This window comes from Capra hircus, chromosome 6 (genome assembly GCF_001704415.2).
Source record: "Capra hircus breed San Clemente chromosome 6, ASM170441v1, whole genome shotgun sequence".
Classification (NCBI taxonomy): Eukaryota; Metazoa; Chordata; class Mammalia; order Artiodactyla; family Bovidae; genus Capra; species Capra hircus.
In genome coordinates, this window is record NC_030813.1 from 63,809,806 (window position 1) to 63,831,138 (window position 21,333).

At 37.9% G+C, this 21,333-nt stretch overlaps 1 protein-coding gene across 3 annotated transcripts in view; it reads right to left on the reverse strand.

The window, feature by feature from the left end:
* YIPF7 (Yip1 domain family member 7) overlaps positions 6,876 to 21,333 on the reverse strand; it is a 29,797-nt gene continuing 15,339 nt past the window's right edge. For all 3 annotated transcript variants that reach the window (XM_018049416.1, XM_018049414.1, XM_018049415.1), the window contains exons 4-6: positions 17,271 to 17,416; positions 10,375 to 10,556; positions 6,876 to 7,296 (exon numbers count right to left, since the gene is read on the reverse strand). In XM_018049416.1, the coding sequence (XP_017904905.1) occupies positions 7,134 to 7,296; positions 10,375 to 10,556; positions 17,271 to 17,416 (491 nt within the window). In that variant the 3' untranslated portion in view covers positions 6,876 to 7,133. The remainder of the gene's footprint in view (positions 7,297 to 10,374; positions 10,557 to 17,270; positions 17,417 to 21,333) is intronic.

Below are 21,333 nucleotides of genomic sequence, written 5' to 3' on the forward strand. Positions count from 1 at the left end.
TCTGAGGGAAGAGAAAATTGCTAGTTATAGGGGGAATTGACATGAAATTAGCTCATTGGTTACCAGAGAGACTAGCAGAGGGGCACACCCCTCATCACCTTTATTAAGAACAATCACTAGCTGGGATGAGGGACAGTATGTAGGAAGGTCAATCATCTGAGTAGAGTGTAGGTGAAACAGACATTAGTTGAGCAGGAGATGTACAGAGAGCAAGAGAACAGCTGTCTTGAGTGGACTGAATATACACACAACCTAGCTGGCTTTTTAAACTTAAAAAATCTATAATAATTATATATATATATATAACTTTGGAATATATGTATGCAATAAAATAATTATAATTTTTTTAAAAACACCTTAGAAATGATAAGTGCAACAAGGGTGTCTCTTCCTTTGCTAATGAGGTGACTTTTGGATCTCACTCAAGCTGGTTGTCAGGAGAACCAACCATACAATTAGAAAATTGAAGCTTTCAGTCCTACCCTCCCACTTCTGGGGAGGGGAGAGGGGCTGGAAGTTAAATCAATCTACAATGGCAAATGATTTAATCAACCATGACTATGCAATAAAGCCTTTCAGTTCAGTTCAGTTCAGTCATGTCTGAGTCTTTGTGACCCATAGACTGCAGCACACTAGGCTTCCCTGTCCATCACCAACTCCCATAGTTTATTCAAACTCATGTCCATTGAGTACCTGATGCCATCCAACCATCTCATATTCTGTTGTCCCCTTCTCCTCCCGCCTTCAATCATTCCCAGCATCAGAGTTTTTTCAAATGAGTCAGTTCTTCCCATCAGGTGGCCAAAGTATTGGAGTTTCAGCTTCAGCATCAGTCCTTCCAATGAATATTCAGGAGATTTCCTTTAGGAGGAACTGGTTGGATCTCCTTGCACTCCAAGGGACTCTCAAGAGTCTTCTCCAACACCACATTTCGAAAGCATCAATTCTTTGGCACTCAGCTTTCTTTATGGTCCAACTCTCACATCCATACATGACCACTGGAAAAACCAAAGCTTTGATTAGATGGGCCTTTGTTGGCAAAGCTATGTCTCTGGCTTTTAATATGCTGTCTAGGTTGGTCATAACTTTCCTTCCAAGGAATAAGCATTTTTTAATTGCATGGCTGCAATCAACATCTGCAGTGACTCCAGAGCCCCCCAAAATAAAGTCTGTCACTGTTTCCATTGTTTCCCCATCTATTTCACATGAAGTGATGGGACTGGATGCTGTGATGTTAATTTTCTGAATGTTGAGTTTTAAGCCAACTTTTTCACTCTCCTCTTTCACTTTCATCAAGAGGCTCTTTAGTTCTTCACTTTCCACCATAAGAGTGGTGTCATCTGTATATCTGAGCTTATTGATATTTCTCCCAGAATCTTGATTTGAGCTTGTGCTTCATCCAGTCCAGCATTTCTCATGATGTACTCTGCATATAAGTTAAATAAACAGGGTGACAATATATAGCCTTGACATACTCCTTTCCAGATTTGAAACCAGTCTGTTGTTCCATGTCCAATTCTAACTGTTGCTTCTTGACCTGCGTACAGGTTTCTCAGGAGGCAGGTCAGGTGGTCTGGTATTTCCATCTCTTTCAGAATTCTCCACAGTTTATGGTGATCCACATAGTAAAAGGCTTTGGCATAGTCAATAAAGCTGAAGTAGATGTTTTTCTGGAACTCTTTTGCTTTTTTGATGGTCCAATGGATGTTGGCAATTTGATCTTTGGTTCCTTTGCCTTTTCTAAGTTCAGCTTGAACATCTGGAGGTTCGATTCACATACCGTTGAAGCCTGGCTTGGAGAATTTTAAGCATTACTTTGCTAGCATGGGAGATGAGTGCAATTGTATGGTAGTTTGAGCTTTCTTTGGCATTGCCTTTCTTTGGAATTGGAATGAAAAGTGACCTTTTCTGGTCCTCTGGCCACTGTTGAGTTTTCCAAAATTGCTGGCATATTGAGTGCAGCACTTTCTCAGCAGCATCTTTTAGGATTTGTAGTAGCTCTGGAATCCCATCACCTCCACTAGCTTTGTTCGTAGTGATGCTTCCTAAGACACATTTGAGTTTGCATTCCAGGATGTCTGGCTCTAAGTTAGTGATCATACTATTGTGATTATCTGGGTCATGAAGATCTGTTTTGTATAGCCCTTCTGCATATTCTTGCCACCTCTTCTTAGTATCTTTTGTTAGGTCCATACCACTTCCATTGTTTATCGAGCCCATTTTGCATGAAATGTTCCTTGGTATCTCTAATTTTCTTGAAGAAAATTTCCAGTCTTTCCCATTCTATTGTTTTCCTCTATTTCTTTTCATATAAATAAAGCCTTTATGAACACCCAAAATGGGACTTCCCTAGTGACTCAGTGGTAAAGAATCTGCCTGCTAATGCAGGTGTGGGTTCAATCCCTGAGTCAGGAAGATCTTTTGGAGAAGGAAATGGCAACCCACTCTAGTATTCTAGTATTCTTGAATGGGAAATCTCATGGACAGAGGAGCCTGGAGGGCCAGAGTACATGGGTCGCAAAGAGTCAGACATGACTGAGTAACTGAACAACTACAACAGCAAAACACTCAAAAAGACTGCGTTCCGAGAGTTTCTGGTTGGTAAACACGTGGAGATTTGGAGACAGTGGCACCCTTTGAGAGAGTATGGAGGCTCCCTTCACCATGCATTGCCCTACACATCGCACTCATGTGGATTTTTATCTGTATCCTATATTATATCCTTTCATAATAAACCAGTAATCTAGTAAGTGAATTCTGTGAAATGCTCTAGTAAATTAATCCTAAGAGGGGGAACCCCTGATTCATAGCCAGTCAGTCAGAAGTACAGCCCAAAAATATGGGCTTGGGGTTGAAGTAGGAGAAGGATTAGGCTAAGACCTGTGGCATCTGATGCTGCCGCTGGGTATATGGTGTCAGAGTTGAACTCTCGAACTTCCTACAGATGTCCAAGAATTGCTTGTTCTCCTTGCCAGAACACTCATTTAAAATCGCTCCAGACTTGTACTCATAAGTGAAAAGTGATTTGAAAAGATAGATCCTTCATTGTGTTGCTGAAAAATAGAACAGAACCTACGGTGCTCTAAGAGAAAGCGGAGCAGGAGATTGTCAGTGTGGTTTTACATTTAACATTCTTCACTGGGAGCCAGAGCAAAGTAGAAAGGCATCTGTCATCAAATGTTGCAAAGGCCACTGCCCTAGTTAAACCACTGTGAACTGGGGCACTTGAGTCTCAGTAATTCAGGACTTTTATTTTCAGCACATGTCCCCATTCATTCCTGTAGAAATGAAGGCCATCTCTTGATTCCAAATGTGCCATTTAACTTTTACACATAACCTGCAACTTTCATTCAAGAGTAAAAACAGAAAAGTGGAAAATGTTACATTCTCAGATAAAATAAATTGAAAGCATTTGAGCAAAAGGGAAAAAGTTTTTTAGGGTTTATTACACCAAAATAAAGTGGGTTCTTCCCTGTAGCTCAGATGGTAAAGAATCTGCCTGCAATATAGGAGACCCAGGTTTGATCTCTGGGTGGGGAAGATCCCCTGGAGAAGGGAAGGGCAACCCACTCCAGTATTTTTACCTGGAGAATTCCATAGACAGAGGAGCCTGGAGGGGCTACAGTCCATGGGATCGCAGAGTTGGACATGACTGAGCGACTAATACTTATTTATTCAACCAAAAACATGTATTTCTAGTTGTGTACCCTAAGTGCCTTTCACTTTATCATTTGTTCTCTAACGCATCCTACTGACCATAAACAGCACTATTAACAAAGGAAAATATCTCCAATCCATACAAATCCATAAAATGCAAACCCTACTTGGAATGAGAGGAAAGCCTTATATACTTCATGAGATTTTTTAATTCAAATGCCAACTAGGTCTGACTCTGCATAGCTTATTTCAACTAGAGTTCAGAAATGAACCCAGGAGTCATGAAGGTGTCACTTTATTCCTGTTAGACACTCTGGATTCTTCTTTTATCTTATTATTTTATTATTATTCCCTCGCAAGTAAGGTCTTTGGCTCTTTCTAGTAGTGGCTAAGGTTAAGGGAAAAGGATGATCTGAGTAGAAGTATCAGACATGTTGACGCTCATTGGAAAGTGCAAAGCAGTTTTTGCTCAGTAACAGGAGGGTTATGTTGTGGTTATGGACACTGGAATTCAGTTCTGATTGAAATCCTGGTTATCAACTGAGTAATCTTGGGCAAGTTATTTGGCCAATCTGTAACTAGTAGCCTCATCTGTAAAACAGAGGTGATAATAAGAAAACTTCATGGAGTTATGGTGAGCATTAAGGGAGTTAATAATGTAAAGCTTCTAGGTCAAACCATAGTTAAGTCTTCAGTGAATAACAAAACTATGAAAATTTTGCACATGCATTTTCTCATGTATCATTTTTCCAAAATAGTTTCATGGAGTTGCCTAGCATTCAACCATCGAGATGAACAAAACCTGATTTAACTTATTGCCTATTGTAACATATTTTTTTATTGTTTCAATTTTTCACAGTTACACATTTGTTTTTCAGATTAACATTAAAGTCATTGCTAGTTTCCAAGAAAAATACTCCCTGAATTTTTTAAATTGGAATTATGTTAAGCCTATACATTTATTTGGAGGACATTATTTTACAAAGTCTAATTTTCTCATCCTGGGATATAGGATATCTGTCAACATATCTGATCTTTTTAAAAAGTGCCTCTAATATTTTATAATTACTTTCATAGACACCATTTATATTTATTTTTACATTAATTCTTAGGTATTTTAAAATTCTGCTGTTAGGAACTATTAAATGAATTTATTCTTATTCCTTGCTGTTACAAAATATTTAGTGTTTTGTTTATGGTGTTTTTTTATACAGATGTTATCATTTTTCATAGTAAAAGAATCAAACATTTTTTGGGTATAACTTTTTTTATGCACAGAAAAACCATGTGAACCTAAATCCTAAATTTAGAGCAACTTTTACCTATAGTTTTTTTAAAATTAAAATACTTTCTAAAAGGTAAAAAATTAAAATCTGTAATATAAATATACCTCTAAGAAATTGGTAGGATAATATCATAGAAAAATTATTATCATAAACAGCATTTTTGCTTCATCTCCCTTAAACAAACCGTGAGTAAGACCAATTTAGTCCAAGTAGAAAAAGCAAGAACTTAAGGAAACACCATGATTAGTTAACAGATTCATTTATTAGTTATAAAGTACAGAGGTTTAACACCACATCACTGCCTTCTCCTCTACATGTTCCTCCGTAGTATCCTTCTCATAATTCTGTAATTATCTTGTTTATTCATTGCTTACTTTTTATTGTCTATTTTTCCCCCACTCCCAATGCAATTTCTATTCAGGCTGCAGCCATTTTTTTCTCCTTTACTGCAATGATCAACACCTACTGTAGAGGAGGAAAATTTTTTCTTTCTTCCCTTCTAGGTTCTTTGACTGGCCAAATAATTAAGTTAACATAAGATAGATTAACAAGAGAAAACAAATTTAATTTCATTCATATAGAAGCCCCAAAGATACAAGACTCAAAAGCAAGTTGAGCAACTGAGGCTTACGTGCCATCCTGAGCTAAGGAATGGGATAGGGGTCTGGAGCTTCAAAGGGCAGAGGGGTAATTCACAGGACAATCACAGGAGCAGATGTTTGGTAATTATGTATGTGCCCTGCCATATGCACGGGTCTTTCACACATTCACGCATCACACGTTCCCCCTTGTCATTGTCTCCTTTCCCCTCCGCACCCAGCCCCTCCACCTGCACAATCAGTGTTTTCCTCTTGACCTATCATTTATATTAGCACAAAAGCATCTTTCAATGTCTCTTACCTTAAAATAAAAATTCTTTAATTCAACATCACTCTCCAATGATGGCCCAGTTCTCTGGCTTTTAAAGGGGAAATGTGTTTATATAAATATACACATATGTATACACACAAATGCATAGGTATATACATATATCTATAAAGATGCATGTAGGTTGATAGATCTGATGATGGGAAGATGTAATTTTTTTCTAGATGTTTCTTTTTTTTTTTCAATAAAATAAGAAAAGTCATCAACTAACAGAAAAGAGTATTAGAGATCTGAATAGTGAAGAAATTGTTGTTGCCACTGTTTAGTCGCTAAGTTGTGTCTGACTCCTTCAATCCCATGGGCTATAGCCTGACAGGCGCTTCTCATGGGATTTCCAAAGCAAGACTATTGAAGTGGGTTGCTACTTGCTTCTCCAGGGGATCTTCCCAACCCAAGGACTGAACCTACGTCTCCTGCACTGCAGGCAGATTCTTTACCACTGAGGCATTGGGAAAGCCCTAGTGGAGAAATTGTTTGAAACAATTATCTCAGAAAGTAAAGAAGTGAATTTAGTAGGGTAATACAGTAGGATTTGAAAGGTAGTGCAGAGCAGCCACTTAAGATGTAGTACTATAATAAAGGAGAAACAAGTAGGATTTCTTTCATTCATATTCATCTATTCAGGGAGCAAATGGCAAGGTTACTGAGGACATACATGTTCAAGGAAAAAATTATAGTAATGAACCATGGTATCTAAGCTAAGAAGGAAATGAGGGCTTCAAACTGGTGAATGAATGCATTGTTCAAATGGAACCAAACAACAGTTGGGGAAGTAAATGAACAGAGACAGGAGATTCATTTCTCAGGTGAATAAAACTCTAAATAATCCTCCCCTGCAATTCTCCAAAGGTCCTGCACAGTGTGACTTTAACCAGTTGTACACAGCTTGAAATGTCATGAAGATTTCTCAAAAGGCTCAGTGTAGATTTCCTCTACCCAGTCAGCATATGATTTTACTTACAATTTCTCAGAAATGCATCCATTAAGAAAAATAGAGTCCATCAGTACAACAACTATATATCCTTTTATTTTAAAGTATTTTAAATTGTTTTAATTAGCATCAACCAAAAAGCAAATCATCATTCAAACCAAACAGCCTATTAGAGTCCCATCCTTAAGTGCTGTTTTGTCTCTCTGCTTATTGTTCTCTTAACAGCGATAAAAACAGAAATCATATGACCAAATGTGAATGCTAAACCATTTCCAAGATAACCTGAACATCAGCAAACAAATAGAATCCTGTAATGCCATCTTGAACACTCTTCAGAAAACTGTTAAGAGGGCAAAGAGTCCATAAAGTAAGGCACAAGGATAGGCAATGAGAAGCTGCTGTCCTTCCATGGCCAAAGCTGACATGAAGATTTTGGAGGCTGAGAGACTACACCAGCCAATGATGACCAGTGCCGACACAGTTCCAAAGGTGCCCCTACAGCAGAGACCAAAGAGATGGTTATCTTATACCAGGAGAGAAAGAAGTTATTGAACCACACTGCCTCTAAAATGTCCTTGGTATATTTCCTCCATTTGTAAAATGAGGGTGAAGGGCCATAGGAACTGAAGGCCTCGGCCAGTTAGAATTTTGAGTCAAGTTCACCATTAGAAGCTAAATATTTCATAGGTAGGTCAAAACTCAGGTTACTGGAAATAGGATTGACCTGCAGTCACTTTCATAAGTCAAAATTGCAATTACTAAAATTCTTTTATATGAACTATGTTTAGAGACTTCTTTTATAACTACAAATTTCTATTCCCTGCTTTCTTCCTAAATTTACCCACTATATGAGCAGAAAAGTGACTGGACTTGAATTCCAGTGGGGTTCCCACCCCACAGTGCTCCAGGGCCATGTCCTGGGTTTTTGTCTGAGACAGCAAAGCCTGACACGGCTCAGGGAGGGAACAGATGGAGCAGGAAGGCACAGATGTGTGTGGCCTCCCAATTCATTGCTGAAGATCCCTTTGGTTGGTGTGGGTGTAGATTTTTATAATATTGAAATGGGTTTGTTCAATTTGGTATCTTCAAAAAGTAACTGTGGAGGCAATTGGTTCTTTAGGAAGAAAGGAGAACGAAGTGACTTGGCAAAAATTGCAAGAAGATGGCTATTAAGTCAAGAGCTCCTAACTCCCAGCATATTGTTCTGTTTGCCCTGCCTCACCTGATCTGGTTCAATCTGAAATTGAGAATTGTGCTTATTATTTGTGAGAATGACAGAAATACCTACTCTTAATAGTTGAACCAAAGCAAAACAAGTGAAAAGGTACACTGTGTAGTTTGCAATGGCTTTGATAAATAAACCAAACATATTTTAAAGCGCTCTAAAAAATATTATGTCTATTGGCTTAATTAATGCTGTTAGAAATAAAATTTAGAGGATTCAATTTACCAGTTTTTGTGAACAAAAATGTGAGATTATATATGATTCATTTGAATGTTATAGTGATATGCCCAAAAAGGTAATTTCAGTTTCATGGTCTTTAGGGATCAGTTACTTGTTCTTTATTAATAAAACTTAATGGATTCTTAAATCATCCTATACATTTCAGAATGAAAATCTAATGAAAAATATCAGACTACTGATGATTCTCAAAATTCAAGTTGTAGTTTTTATTTTGTTGTTCTAATAATCTGGGGTGATTTAAGATGCCCCAAAGCTCACCTTTGCTAGAAATAATGTCTAAAACATAAAAAAAAAATTTCAAATGGCAGATCATTATAGTATTCTTTGACAAAAGCATCTGACAAAATAGAAATTGTAAAACTGAACTCTGTAGTAACATGTCAAACATCCATATTAAACAACATGGTAAACAGAAGAGCTAGTTAAAGAAAATGATATGCAAAAGTCAGGGACAAGGCCCAGTAAATATCCACCTAACTCACATTGTGGGCTTTGCTGGTGGCTCAGACACTAAAGGATCTTCCTGCAATGCAGGAGACCAGGGTTCTGTCCCTGGGTTGGGAAGACACCTTGGAGAAGGGAATGGTTAACCATTCCAGTATTCTGGTCTGGAGAATCCCATGGACAGAGGAGCCTGGCAGGCTACAGTCCATGGAATCACAAAGAACTGGACACGACTGAGTGACATTCATTCACTTTTCACATTGTACTTACACATTCACGGTTCCCATTTGCCATTGTATTCCTCTTTTTTAAGTGTTGAGTACTCACTGGTAAAGTAAGGGTTTGCTCTATGTTATTCTGAAGACCGTTACTTCCAATAAACTTAGGGTTACCAGGGGGTAAAGAGCGGGAGATATAAATTAGAAGATTGTGAATGACATATACACACTATTACATATAAAATAGATAACTAATAAGAACCTACTGTACAGTACAGGGAACTCTGCTCTGTAGAGGGAAATCGTTCCCCCTTCCCTGGGAAGGGAAGCCCACAATGTGAGCTCGAGGTATATTTATTGAGATATATTTAATACCCTGTACTAGCCTATATGGGAAAAGAATGCAAACAATAGTGGATATATGTACAACAGATTCACTTTGCTGTACAACTGAAACTAACACAACATTGTAAGTCAATGTTGTATCTTACAATAATCTTTTTTTTAAAAGACGGTTGTTTTCAAAATGAAACCATATTAAAACAGAAAAGCACTTCTATCTATGCAATTCTCAATAATGTTAAAAAGAAAGTATCTGAGATTATATCTAAACAAAAATATTAGTCTTTCTAAAATGTTTATCTGGCATTGACAATGTCTGTATATAATAACCTATCCAATATAGTGTTAATAACCTAAAACTTGGATCATCCAAGAAAAAAATGTGAATTGTGTCTATATGGAAAAATGAGCACTGGTGGCAAATGTTTATTTCTAATTGTGTTTGGAGCATGGGAGGTGACAAAGAACTATGGAATTACTTGCTCTCCCCAGCCCAAAGTGGTAGTGCTCTGTATGTGCCCTAGGAAAGTGCCCAACAGAAGTGTATTCACTGAATCCTTATGTGTATTTTTGAATTATAAATACTAACTGCCCAGGAAGTAAAAAAGAAAAAAAAATATTGACTGAGTGTATATACTATGAAGTTCTCTAGCATCAATATCCTCACCAGGGTTCCTGGGAATTCTGCACTACAAGGAGCCCAGCTGAGAAAGAACAGTTGTTTCCCTCCTAGAAGGCAGAATGCCTGGGAGCTGAAGCAATTTGTCAGGGTTCACCAGGCACTTACTCTTCCTAATTCAAACAAGTGAATTTTCTGTAGTTGGTTATATTACCCATGGCAATAGTTCATATTGAAGAATGTGACTACAAACGAAGTACCAACTTTAAAGATAGCTTGGTTTAATTTATTTTTTAAATCATTGAAATAGGAACAGCACCTGAGCCAAAACCGACCTACTTTCCCGAAACTGTAAGTAGCTTTTAATAGCCAGTTTCTCCAATCTTCCTACTAAAATGATCAGAAAGAGGTTAACTGTTGCACTGATGCGGCAAGCTTCAGCGATGTTTGTGCATGTGGGGTCAATTAGTAACACAGACACTTACTGCAGTGAAAAGAAGATGGCGCAGCTGGAGAGCATGACCATGGGGAGCAGGCAGTAACCCAGCACACTCGCCACGCAGCCATAGGACACTCTTGAAGAGCTCATCAAGTTCAGTAAGGCATGAATACCTAGGCAGCCAATGGCACTCATGCCATACACATAACCAAACTGGACTTTTCCTGCCTGAAACAATGGGAAGAAAACAGTTTGGATACACAATGAACATCAAGAAGAAATCAGATTGTCAACAAAGCAGAGAATACTTTCGAATTATTCAGCTCAATGTTGTTCATGCCTTTGGAGTATAATCATCAGGAGACTGGGAGCTCTAAAGAAAACACTGATTGTGATACGGATTCAGGTCATGAAAACAATCCCCTCCTCTATACATGGGATGGCACAAGCATTCTTACATTCCCAGACTGATATTTTTATTATAGATTGCCTGTTGGGGTACTAGGCATAGGTAAGGATATATTTTCTTCCCATATTTGTTGAACAATTAAATGAATGAATAAATGAATAAAAAAAATTCTGATTTAGTCTTAGAGATTTATAAGACATAATAGTAATATTAGCAAACATCTGTTGCATTTACTATCTTAGGTCCTGTTCTCGAGATTGCACATAAATTATTTAATCCACACAATATAGTGAGTAGGTATCATTGTTGTACCCATTATACACAGGAAGAAACTGAGGTGCAAAGAGATTATGGAACTTGCCTAAAATAAAATAATGCTAAGCAGTGAGGCTTGGCTTGAACCCAGGCAGTCTGGCTCTACAATTTAGGCCCTTAATACCTGCAGAAGCTCCAACAAGTGACAAAACAAGGGGACCCAGGTGGCGCAGTAGTAAAGAAAATGAAAGTGAAAGTCGCTCAGTCATCTCTGACTTTTTGTGACACCATGGATATACTTTCCATGGAATTCTCCAGGCCAGAATACTGGAGTGGGTAGCCATTCCCTTCTCCAGGGAATCTTTCCAACCCAAGAATAGAACCCAAGTCTCCTACATTGTAGGCGGATTCTTTCTCAGCTGAGCCACAAATACATCTTCCAACGCAGGAGATGTAGGACACATGAGTTCAATCTCTGGGTCAGAGAGATTCCCTGAAAGAGGAAATGGCAACCCACTCCAGTATTCTTGCTGGGAAAAATCCCATGGACAGAGGAGCCTGGCTGCCTTAGTCTGTGGTGTCCCAAAGAGGTGGACACAACTGAGAATGCACACACATGCAAGCTAGCATATCCCAAACTTACGTGACCAGAGAATCCTATGTTTTCATAATGCCTGTTACCAGCTTAATTGAACAGACTTTATGAAAAACTGATTTACATAAAGCAAGCAATAGTGAATCATAAAGGCACTGTTAAAGGAAGTCAGACTGAAGTATTCAGGATAGACCACTGATCTGAGGATTCATCAGATAGCCGTCACCCACACAGTACTGGAGACTTGTTGCTGAAGCAGCTCCATTAAACTCATCCAGGGAAAGTCACAAACTATTGTTGATTCAACAGAAGATATTTTAATGTTTGCTATCTGAGGATGCCAAATCTCCAGTAAAAAATGCATGTCATTTTTATATATACATTAAGCTGGTTAGAAATTCTAGATTCTAGATTGAAGAGTCTGACTCTGATTTTCAGGGAAATTATACAAAACCAACAAAACTGATCCACAGAGAGAGAGTTTTTTTAGCTGTCATTTTTTCTTTTCCATAGCTGTTATTCATGAAGTCCTTATATCTTACAGAATAAGTCCTTATATCTTTACAGAATAAAGAGATATTTATTTTGTAGTCAATTACCGGAGAATATCATAACCATTTTATTGTTCAAAACTGTCAAGCTATTTTGAATTTTTCTTCCTCTGCAGTTAGGGAAGTTGATCACTACTAAATCCTTTCACAAAATGTCCCTGGGCTATGCCGCAGCATTCTCTCCTGCATTAGCCATAATAAGTTCTTCTGGCTATTCTGTGAAGTAATGCTAATAATGCTAATGGGTATGCTAAAAGAAACACATCCGTTGTGTACTGCACTATTGGGTGAGTTTGTTCCACTTGGAAAATAGTGACAATTTCAAATAACTTTCATGTGTTAGAGTAACATTTTACTTGACATTTAACTGGATGGGATAATTCAGAGATACAAATAGTTGTAATGGTGACACACAACTTCCCTACACTCAAAGGACACATAGCTGGCTCGTGACCCTAACCAGTTTTGTGAATGGGGTAAACAGAGGGTGGATTAAATTTATTTGGTAGTAAAATTGTCCTTTTTCATATCAGTTACTGACTTCTCTATCTCTTTCTCTTGTTAGATTATCCAGTTTGAGGCTTAATTCCATTTGGCAGGGGCCATTCTCATTTTTTAATTTGTTTCAAATTCTAATAAGGGTTTGTAATTGAAGTGGAAGATAAATGTTCAGTTTCTTTTTACATTTCAAATGTTTGAGATCATCCTTGTACCATTACTACATCTTTATTTGAAATACTTCTTCTTCTTGCTTATGCTTTTATGTTGGCCATGCATATCCCTTTTCCAGATCACACTTATAGCTCTACTAGAAAAATTAAATGGAGCCATAGTTTTAAAACACTTGTGTATATGGTTTCGGGGTTGAAAATAATTTTAAGAAGAAGAATAAGTAAAATTAAATCTGTGTTGAGTGTTTGAAGCTGTTCTTTCTGGTTTGCTTCCTGCAACATGAAGAAAGTCCACTAAAAGATATTGTGCTTTATATCAACATAAATCATAAAAATGATGAGCATGTGACTATGAATATTACACCTCTGGAGATAATGAGCAGATTTGAATATTGTTTCTGGATTGAGTCTTGTTTTCTTTATTACAGTGCACTACCAGCTCATAAAGTCATCTTTTACATTTTAATTTCAGATATCCAGAACAGGGTTAATAGCCTCAAATCGACTCTGAGTTAAATCTGGCTCTATTAATATCCAGCTGAGTTTTTTGGTCCTTATTGTTTTACATGTATCAGAATCAATTCTGGAGTAACTGCATGTGATGGTAAAGTTGAAGTGAAACTAGCTGCCTAAAATCTTTGAGAAAATATGAATTTTTACACATTTCCCAAAATTTCAGATTTGAAATGAACCTTAAGAATCACTTGCATAAGCTTTTTTTTTTTTTTGTCTTCAAAGTGAAAAAAATGAAGGCCTAGAAATAAGAAATAAAAGGTTCAGGATCTTATCTAGAGGCAAAGTTAGGGGTAGATACAAATTTTTCATTCTCAGTTGAGTTCTTTGTATTGTTTTACACTTAAAACTGAGGATATTTAAATAATTCCAACTAACATTATGTACCCAAAAAAGATCTTAATGGGATTAATTTTTTTCCTTTAGGAGATGGTAATAGTAATATTTTCTACAAAAAAACCAACAGCTGTTATATTACAAATTACCTGAAAAAGAAACAAGAGTTAATATGTTAAATTAATTGTTTCTGACTCTTTGATTAATTAACATGGTCTTACTTGCAACTTAATCTAATATTATCAAATTACTGTGGCAAAGACAGAAGGAACGTTTGAAACTAAATTAAAACTCTAGTTGATATAGCGTTATACTTGCAGGGTATTTGCATTTGCTGTAGTTCAAAGGAAGAAATAAGACTCCATAACTAAGTACTCTTGTATTGGATAAACATGACGTACTTATTGACCAAGTTACAATGTACAAACTAGATTTCTACCAGAATTTTGATTAGTAATATGTGTTTAGTAATGCAAAGTGAAAATTAATTTACTTGCAAATACATTTCATAGCTACCTTTTGAGAAGTATAGCTGCATTAGGGGAGTGGATAGCTGTAAAAAACAGACGTGAACTGAATAATTAATTTAAGGACTTTTCCTAGCATCTTAAATTTTCTATATCATCTCTCTTGCCAAGTTTACCATTTTGTGCCTTAATGAAACTGTACTTGTCAGACTGGCTTGACCATCTTTTTCATCCTCTGCTTTTAATGTGCTGTCACTACCTCCTTAATGTAAAATCATAGACCTTTCCTATTTCTTCTTTTTCTCCCCTATTTTGAGGGGGAGAAAACATTTTTCTAAAGTATGAGCTAGAATGTCTTCTAAACTTTACTTGGGAGGAAAAATGTTCTTTTTTGGTGACTCCTAATGCCCCATGGAAAAGAAATACAAAAAAGCAAAATGGCTGTCTGGGGAGGCCTTACAAATAGCTGTGAAAAGAGAAGCGAAAAGCAGAGGAAAAAAGCAAAGATAAAAGCATCTGAATGCAGAGTTCCAAAGAATAGCAAGGAGAGATAAGAAAGCCTTCTTCAGCGATCAATACAAAGAAATAGAGGAAAACAACAGAATGGGAAAGACTAGAGATCTCTTCAAGAAAATTAGAGATACCAAGGGAATAGTTCATGCAAAAATGGGCTCGATCAAGGACAGAAATGGTATGGACCTAACAGAAGCAGAAGATATTAAGAAGAGGTGGCAAGAATACACAGAAGAATTATACAAAAAGGCCTTTGTGACCCAGATAATCACAATGGTATGATCACTCACCTAGAGCCAGACATCCTGGAATGTGAAGTCAAGTGGGCCTTAGAAAGCATCACTATGAACAAAGCTAGTGGAGGTGATGGAATTCCAGTTGAGCTATTTCCAGTCCTGAAAGATGATGCCGTGAAAGTGCTGCACTCAATATGCCAGCAAATTTGGAAAACTCAGCAGTGGCCACAGGACTGGAAAAGGTCAGTTTTCATTCCAATACCAAAGAAAGGCAATGCCAAAGAATGCTCAAACTACCGCACAATTACACTCATCTCACATGCTAGAAAAGTAATGCTCAAAATTCTCCAAGCCAGGCTTCAGCAATACGTGAACCGTGAACTTCAAGATGTTCAAGCTGGTTTTAGAAAAGGCAGAGGAACCAGAGATCAAATTGCCATCATCCGCTGGATCATGGAAAAAGCAAGAGAGTTCCAGAAAAACATCTATTTCTGCTTTATTGACTATGCCAAAGCCTTTGACTATGTGGATCACAATAAACTGTGGAGAATTCTGAAAGAGATGGGAATACCAGACCACCTGACCTGCTTCTTGAGAAACCTGTATGCAGGTCAAGAAGCAACAATTAGAACCGGACATGGAACAACAGGCTGGTTCCAGGTAGGAAAAGGAGTACATCAAGGCTGTATGTTGTCACCCTGCTTATTTAACTTATATGCAGAATACATCATGAGAAACGCTGGGCTGGAAGAAGCACAAACTGAAATCAAGATTGCCAGGAGAAATATCAATAACCTCAGATATGCAGATGACACCACCCTTATGGCAGAAAGTGAAGAGGAACTCAAAAGCCTCTAATGAAAGTGAAAGAGGAGAGTGAGACAGTTGGCTTAAAGCTCAACATTCAGAAAACTCAGATCATGGCATCTGGTCCCATCACTTCATGGGAAGTAGATGGGGAAACAGTGGAAACAGTGTCAGGCTTTATTTTCTGGGGCTCAAAAATCACTGCAGATGGTAACTGCAGCCATGAAATTGAAAGACGCTTACTCCGTGGAAGGAAAGTTATGACCAACCTAGATAGCATATTCTAAAGCAGAGACATTAGTTTGCCAACAAAGGTCCGGCTAGTCAAGGCTATGGTTTTTCCTGTGGTCATGTATGGATGTGAGAGTTGGACTGTGAAGAAAGCTGAGCACCGAAGAATTGATGCTTTTGAACTGTGGTGTTGGAGAAGACTCTTGAGAATCCCTTGGACTGCAAGGAGATCCAACCAGTCCATGCTAAAGGAGATCAGTCCTGGGTGTTCATTGGAAGGACTGATGCTAAAGCTGAAGCTCCAATACTTTGGCCACCTCATGTGAAGAGTTCACTCATTGGAAAGGACTCTGATGCTGGAAGGGATTAGGGGCAGGAGGAGAAGGGGATGACAGAGGATGAGACGGCTGGATGGCATCACCAACTCAGTGGACATGGGTTTGGGTGGACTCCGGGAATTGGTGATGGACAGGGAGGCCTGGCATGCTGCAATCCATGGGGTTGCAAAGAGTCGGACAAGACTGAGCGACTGAACTGAAGAACTGAATGTCATTGCTCCCAAATTTAAAGAATGAAAGAGACCCAAACACAAGACAAATGGTGAAGTTAGGATGGGAAATGCCTTCATAAAAAACAGAAAACTAAAATGACGGGGGAAATATACAGGTCGAACAAACAAATCACTGCTTATAAATGCAAGTCTGTTTATCATAGTAGCCTAACCAGAAACAAGGAGACTCACCTCAGACCTCACAGAATATCTGCAATAGTCTGGAGACACCATCCAGAAAAGAAAATATTGAGTAAATAGCGGATATTTGTCTAGTGTTACAACAGAAATCACACAGAAAGCAAGAAATAAAATTTCGGCCCTATTATTTCCAAATTCCTCATGTTCCTTCAACTTTTTCAGATTGATAGTCTTTTCTAAACAACAGAAAAAGGCTTAACAATAAGAAAATCATTTATATGATTTCCTGCTTTGTTGAAAACCTGAGTTGGTGATTTGATTTTCACAATTCTATTTAAATTTACACTTTTTTATTTGTCGTAAGAAGTGATGACAGTCTCTTTTTGCCATTATGGTTCAAGTAGATATGTCTCTCTTACCAAAAAAATGTAGTCATGAATTAAACAAACAATTTTCAGTTTATAAAGTGATATACTACTTTCTGTGTTTACAAAGACAACTTCCACAAATAACATTATTAGGACATACATTAAAATCTGATTCTTGGCTGTCATGTATACAGAAGTAGAAATACGATATTATAAACATGAAACTCAGATTATGCTGTAAACCAATGTTACCTCAATTAAAAAAGAAAAAAAATCATGAACTGGCTGCTGTTCATTACCAAAAGTAGGGTGGCTCCTAGAGCCACGCAGAACAGGATGGGCCCAGTGAGATCTGTTTCATTCATAATGCTGCCATCTGCTGGCTTCATTGGGTTTAACACTGTCAAGGTTTTTTGCCATATGTGATCAAAATTAATTCCAAGTTCTGCAAAAAAAGAAAAAGAGATAACATAAATATAGAAAAATAAACATGAGTAATATTCTTTAATTAAAGTTAACTTATTAATTTACAAAGCACTTTAATCTGTTTGTTATACCATCCTAGTCTAAAGTTCTATGTAATATATATAATACAGAGCAACCTTAAAACAAACAAAAAGAATGTATATTCCCACACAGTGTCCTAGAGGATATATTTTAGAGACATAGTCAAGGAAAAAATTTCTGCCTTCTTCAGCAAATATATGGTTAAAATCTAGCCAAAAGTGAAGAAATGGACATTTTCAGTAAAGATATAAAATATAATGGTAGCTAACAACCCACTCCAGTGTTCTTGCCTGGAGAATCCCAGGGATGGGGGAGCCTGGTGGGCTGCCATCTCTGGGGTCACACAGAGTTGGACGTGACTAAAGTGACTTAGCAGCAGCAGCAGCAGCAACAAACCAAAAGTCCCATCTTATTGCACATTTTGTTATTCCTTTTTCCTGTGTTTCCAACTGCTAACACTTTTGAAACTTGTTCTATGAAACATGCATCATTTTCAGATCAGTTCAGTTCAGTTGCTCACTAGTGTCCGACTATTTGTGACCCCATGGACTACAGCATTCCAGGCTTCCCTGTTCAACACCAACTTCCGGAGTTTGCTCAAACTCATGTCCGTTGACTCTGTGATGCCATCCAACCATCTCATCTTCTGTTGTCCCCTTCTCCTCCCGCCTTCAATCATTCCCAGCATCAGGGACTTTTCAAATGAGTCAGTTCTTCGCATCAGGTGGCCAAAGTATTGGAGCTTCAGCTTCAGCATCAGTCTTTACAATGAATATTCAGGACTGATTTCCTTTAGGATGGACTGATTGGATCTCCTTGCAGTCCAAGGGACTCTCAAGAGTCTTCTTCAACACCACAATTCAAAATTATCAACTCTTGAGTGCTCAGCATTCTTTATAGTCCAGCTTTCACATCCACATGTGACTTATGGAAAAACCATACTTTGACTAGACGGATACTTATTGGCAAAGTAATATCTCTGCTTTTTAAAATGTTATCTACTTTGGTCACAGCTTTTTTTCCAAGGAGCAAGAATCTTTTAATTTCATGGCTGCAGTCACCATCTGCAGTGATTTTGGAGCACAAGAAAATAAAGTCTGTCAGTGTTTCCGTTGTTTCCCCATCTATTTGCCACAAAATGATTGGACCGGATGCCATAATCTTTATTTATTGAATATTGAGTTTTAAGCCAGCTTTTTCACTCTCCTCCTTCACTTTCATCAAGAAGCTCTTTAGTTCCTCTTTGCTTTCTGCCTAAGGGTGGTGTCATCTGCATATATGAGGTTATTGTTATTTCTTCTGGCAATCTTGATTCCAGCTTGTGCTTCACTCTGTCAAGCATTTAGCATGATGTACTCTGCATTATGGAGAAGGCAATGGCACCCTACTCCAGTACTCTCACCTGGAAAATCCCATGGATGGAGGAGCCTGGTAGGCTGCAGTCCATGGGGTTGCGAAGTCAGACACGACTGAGTGACTTCACTTTCACTTTTCACTTTCATGCATTGGAGAAGGAAATTAACTCTGCATTAAGTTAAATAAGCAGGGTGACGATATACAGCCTTGACGTACTCCTTTTCCGACTTGGAACCAGTCCATTTTTCCATGTCTGATTCAAACTGTTGCTTCTTGACCTGCATGCAGATTTCTCAAGAGGCAGGTCAGGTGGCCTGGTATTCCCATCTCTTGAAGAATTTTCCACAGTTTGCTGGGATTCCCACAGTCAAAGACTTTAGCATGGTCAATGAAGCAAAAGTAGATATTTTTCCAAAATTCTCTTGCTATTTCCATGATCCACTGGGTGTTAGCAATTTGATCTCTGGTTCCTCTGCCTTTTCTAAATCCAGCTTGGACATCTGGAAGTTCTCGGCTCATGTACTGTTGAAGCCTAGCTTGGAGAATTTTGAGTGTTTATTTGCTAGAGTGTAGATGAGTGCAATTGTGTGGTAGTATGAACATTCTTTGGCATAGCCCTTCTTTGGGATTGGAATGAAAACTGACCTTTTCCAGTCCTGTGGCCACTGCTGAGTTTTCCAAATTTGCTGGCATATTGAGTGCAGCACTTTCACAGCATCATCTTTTAGGATTTGAGCAGCTCAACTGGAATTCCATCAGCCCCACTAGCTTTGTTTGCTATGATGCTCTCTAGGGCCCACTCAACTTCACATTCCAGGATGTCTGGCTCTAGGTGAGTGATCACACCATTGTGGTTATCTGGGTGTTTAAGATCTTTTTTGCATAGTTCTTCTGTGTATTCTTGCCACCTCTTTTTAATATCTTCTGCTTCTCTTAGGTCCATACGGTTTCTGTCCTTCCTTGTGCCCACCTCTGTATGAAATGTTCCCTTGGTATGTCTATTTTCTTTAAGAGTCTCTAGTCTTTCCCATTGTATTGTTTTCCTCTATTTCTTTGCATTGATCAGTGAGGAAAGCTTTCTTATCTCTCCTTGCTATTCTTTGGAACTCTGCATTAATACGGATATATCTTTCTGTTTCCCCTTTGCCTTTTGCTTCTTTTTTCTCAGCTAACTGTAAGGTCTCCTCAGACAACCATTTTACCTTTTTGCATTTTTCTTCTTGGAGATGGTTTTGATCACTGCCTCCTCCATCCATAGTTCTTCAGATGCTTTATCTATCAGATCTAATCACTTGAAAATATTTGTCATTTCCACTGTATAATCATAAGGGATTTGATTTAGGTCACCTGAATGGTCTAGTGGTTTTCCCTATTTTCTTCAATCTATATCTGAATTTAGCAATAAGGAGTTCATAATCTGAGGCACAGTCAGCTCCTGGTCTTGTTTTTGCTAACTGTATAGAGCTTCTCCATCTTCGGCTGCATAGTATATAGTCAATCTGATCTCAGTATTGACTATCTGGTGATGTCCACATGTACAGTCGTCTTTTGTTTTGTTGGAAGAAGGTATTTGGTATGACCAGTGTGTTCTCTGGGCAAACTCTGTTAGTCTTTGCCTTGTTTCATTTTGTACTTCAAGGCCAAACTTGCCTGTTACTCCAGGTATCTCTTGACTTCCTACTTTTGCATTCTAGACCCGTATGATGAAAAGGATATCTAATTTTCAATTAGCAGTGTTATTTAATCTGAAGACACTTACTTCCACTCTTCCTAATGAGCAATGCTATGCTAACTATGTAAAACTCCATGGAAGAGAAAAGGTTCTTTCAGCAAGTAACAGCAATCATGTGTGCACACGTATTTTAATCAGGCCAAAGCTCTGTGTTGTTGAGTGTGTGTATTCAGAGACTGAATTCTTGAGACAATTAACCTTTCTCTTTTTTGAGTAGTGATGATAAAAGAAAAATAACCAAAATCACTGAGGCCCAGTGTCTGTGAGTCTAAACTCATTTATATGTTTCTAATTTTTTCCAGTGCCTTATTTTTCAAAGAATTGTGACTGCCGCATTACATACTACATACCCCTCTGCTAGATTCTGTTCCTCTTATATATTTTTCATAAAAAAAGAAAAGAAAAACACTCAGACATTTGACATACACTGAATATGAAATAAATTCCAGGATTACATCAGTTACTTTTCTTACCACTCTGATAAACTTTAAGATGTAGAAAAAAAAGAACATTTATAAGGAAGAAGAATGTAACTTTTCTACTTAGGAACCAGTAATTTAGCTGATTTCCCTCCTGCTATCATTTTAAATTTGAATAAGAGTGAGGTGGGGGTCAGGAAAAACTGATGCTAAACTACTATAAAGTACATGCATTTCAGTTGGAAAGAGTGGAAATCTTTTAGCTGAATGTTTTTACTGAATTTTGCTGTAAGCCCTGCAAGATTTACATGTGTTGGTCTTTCTGACAGGCACTGAGGCAAGTACTGT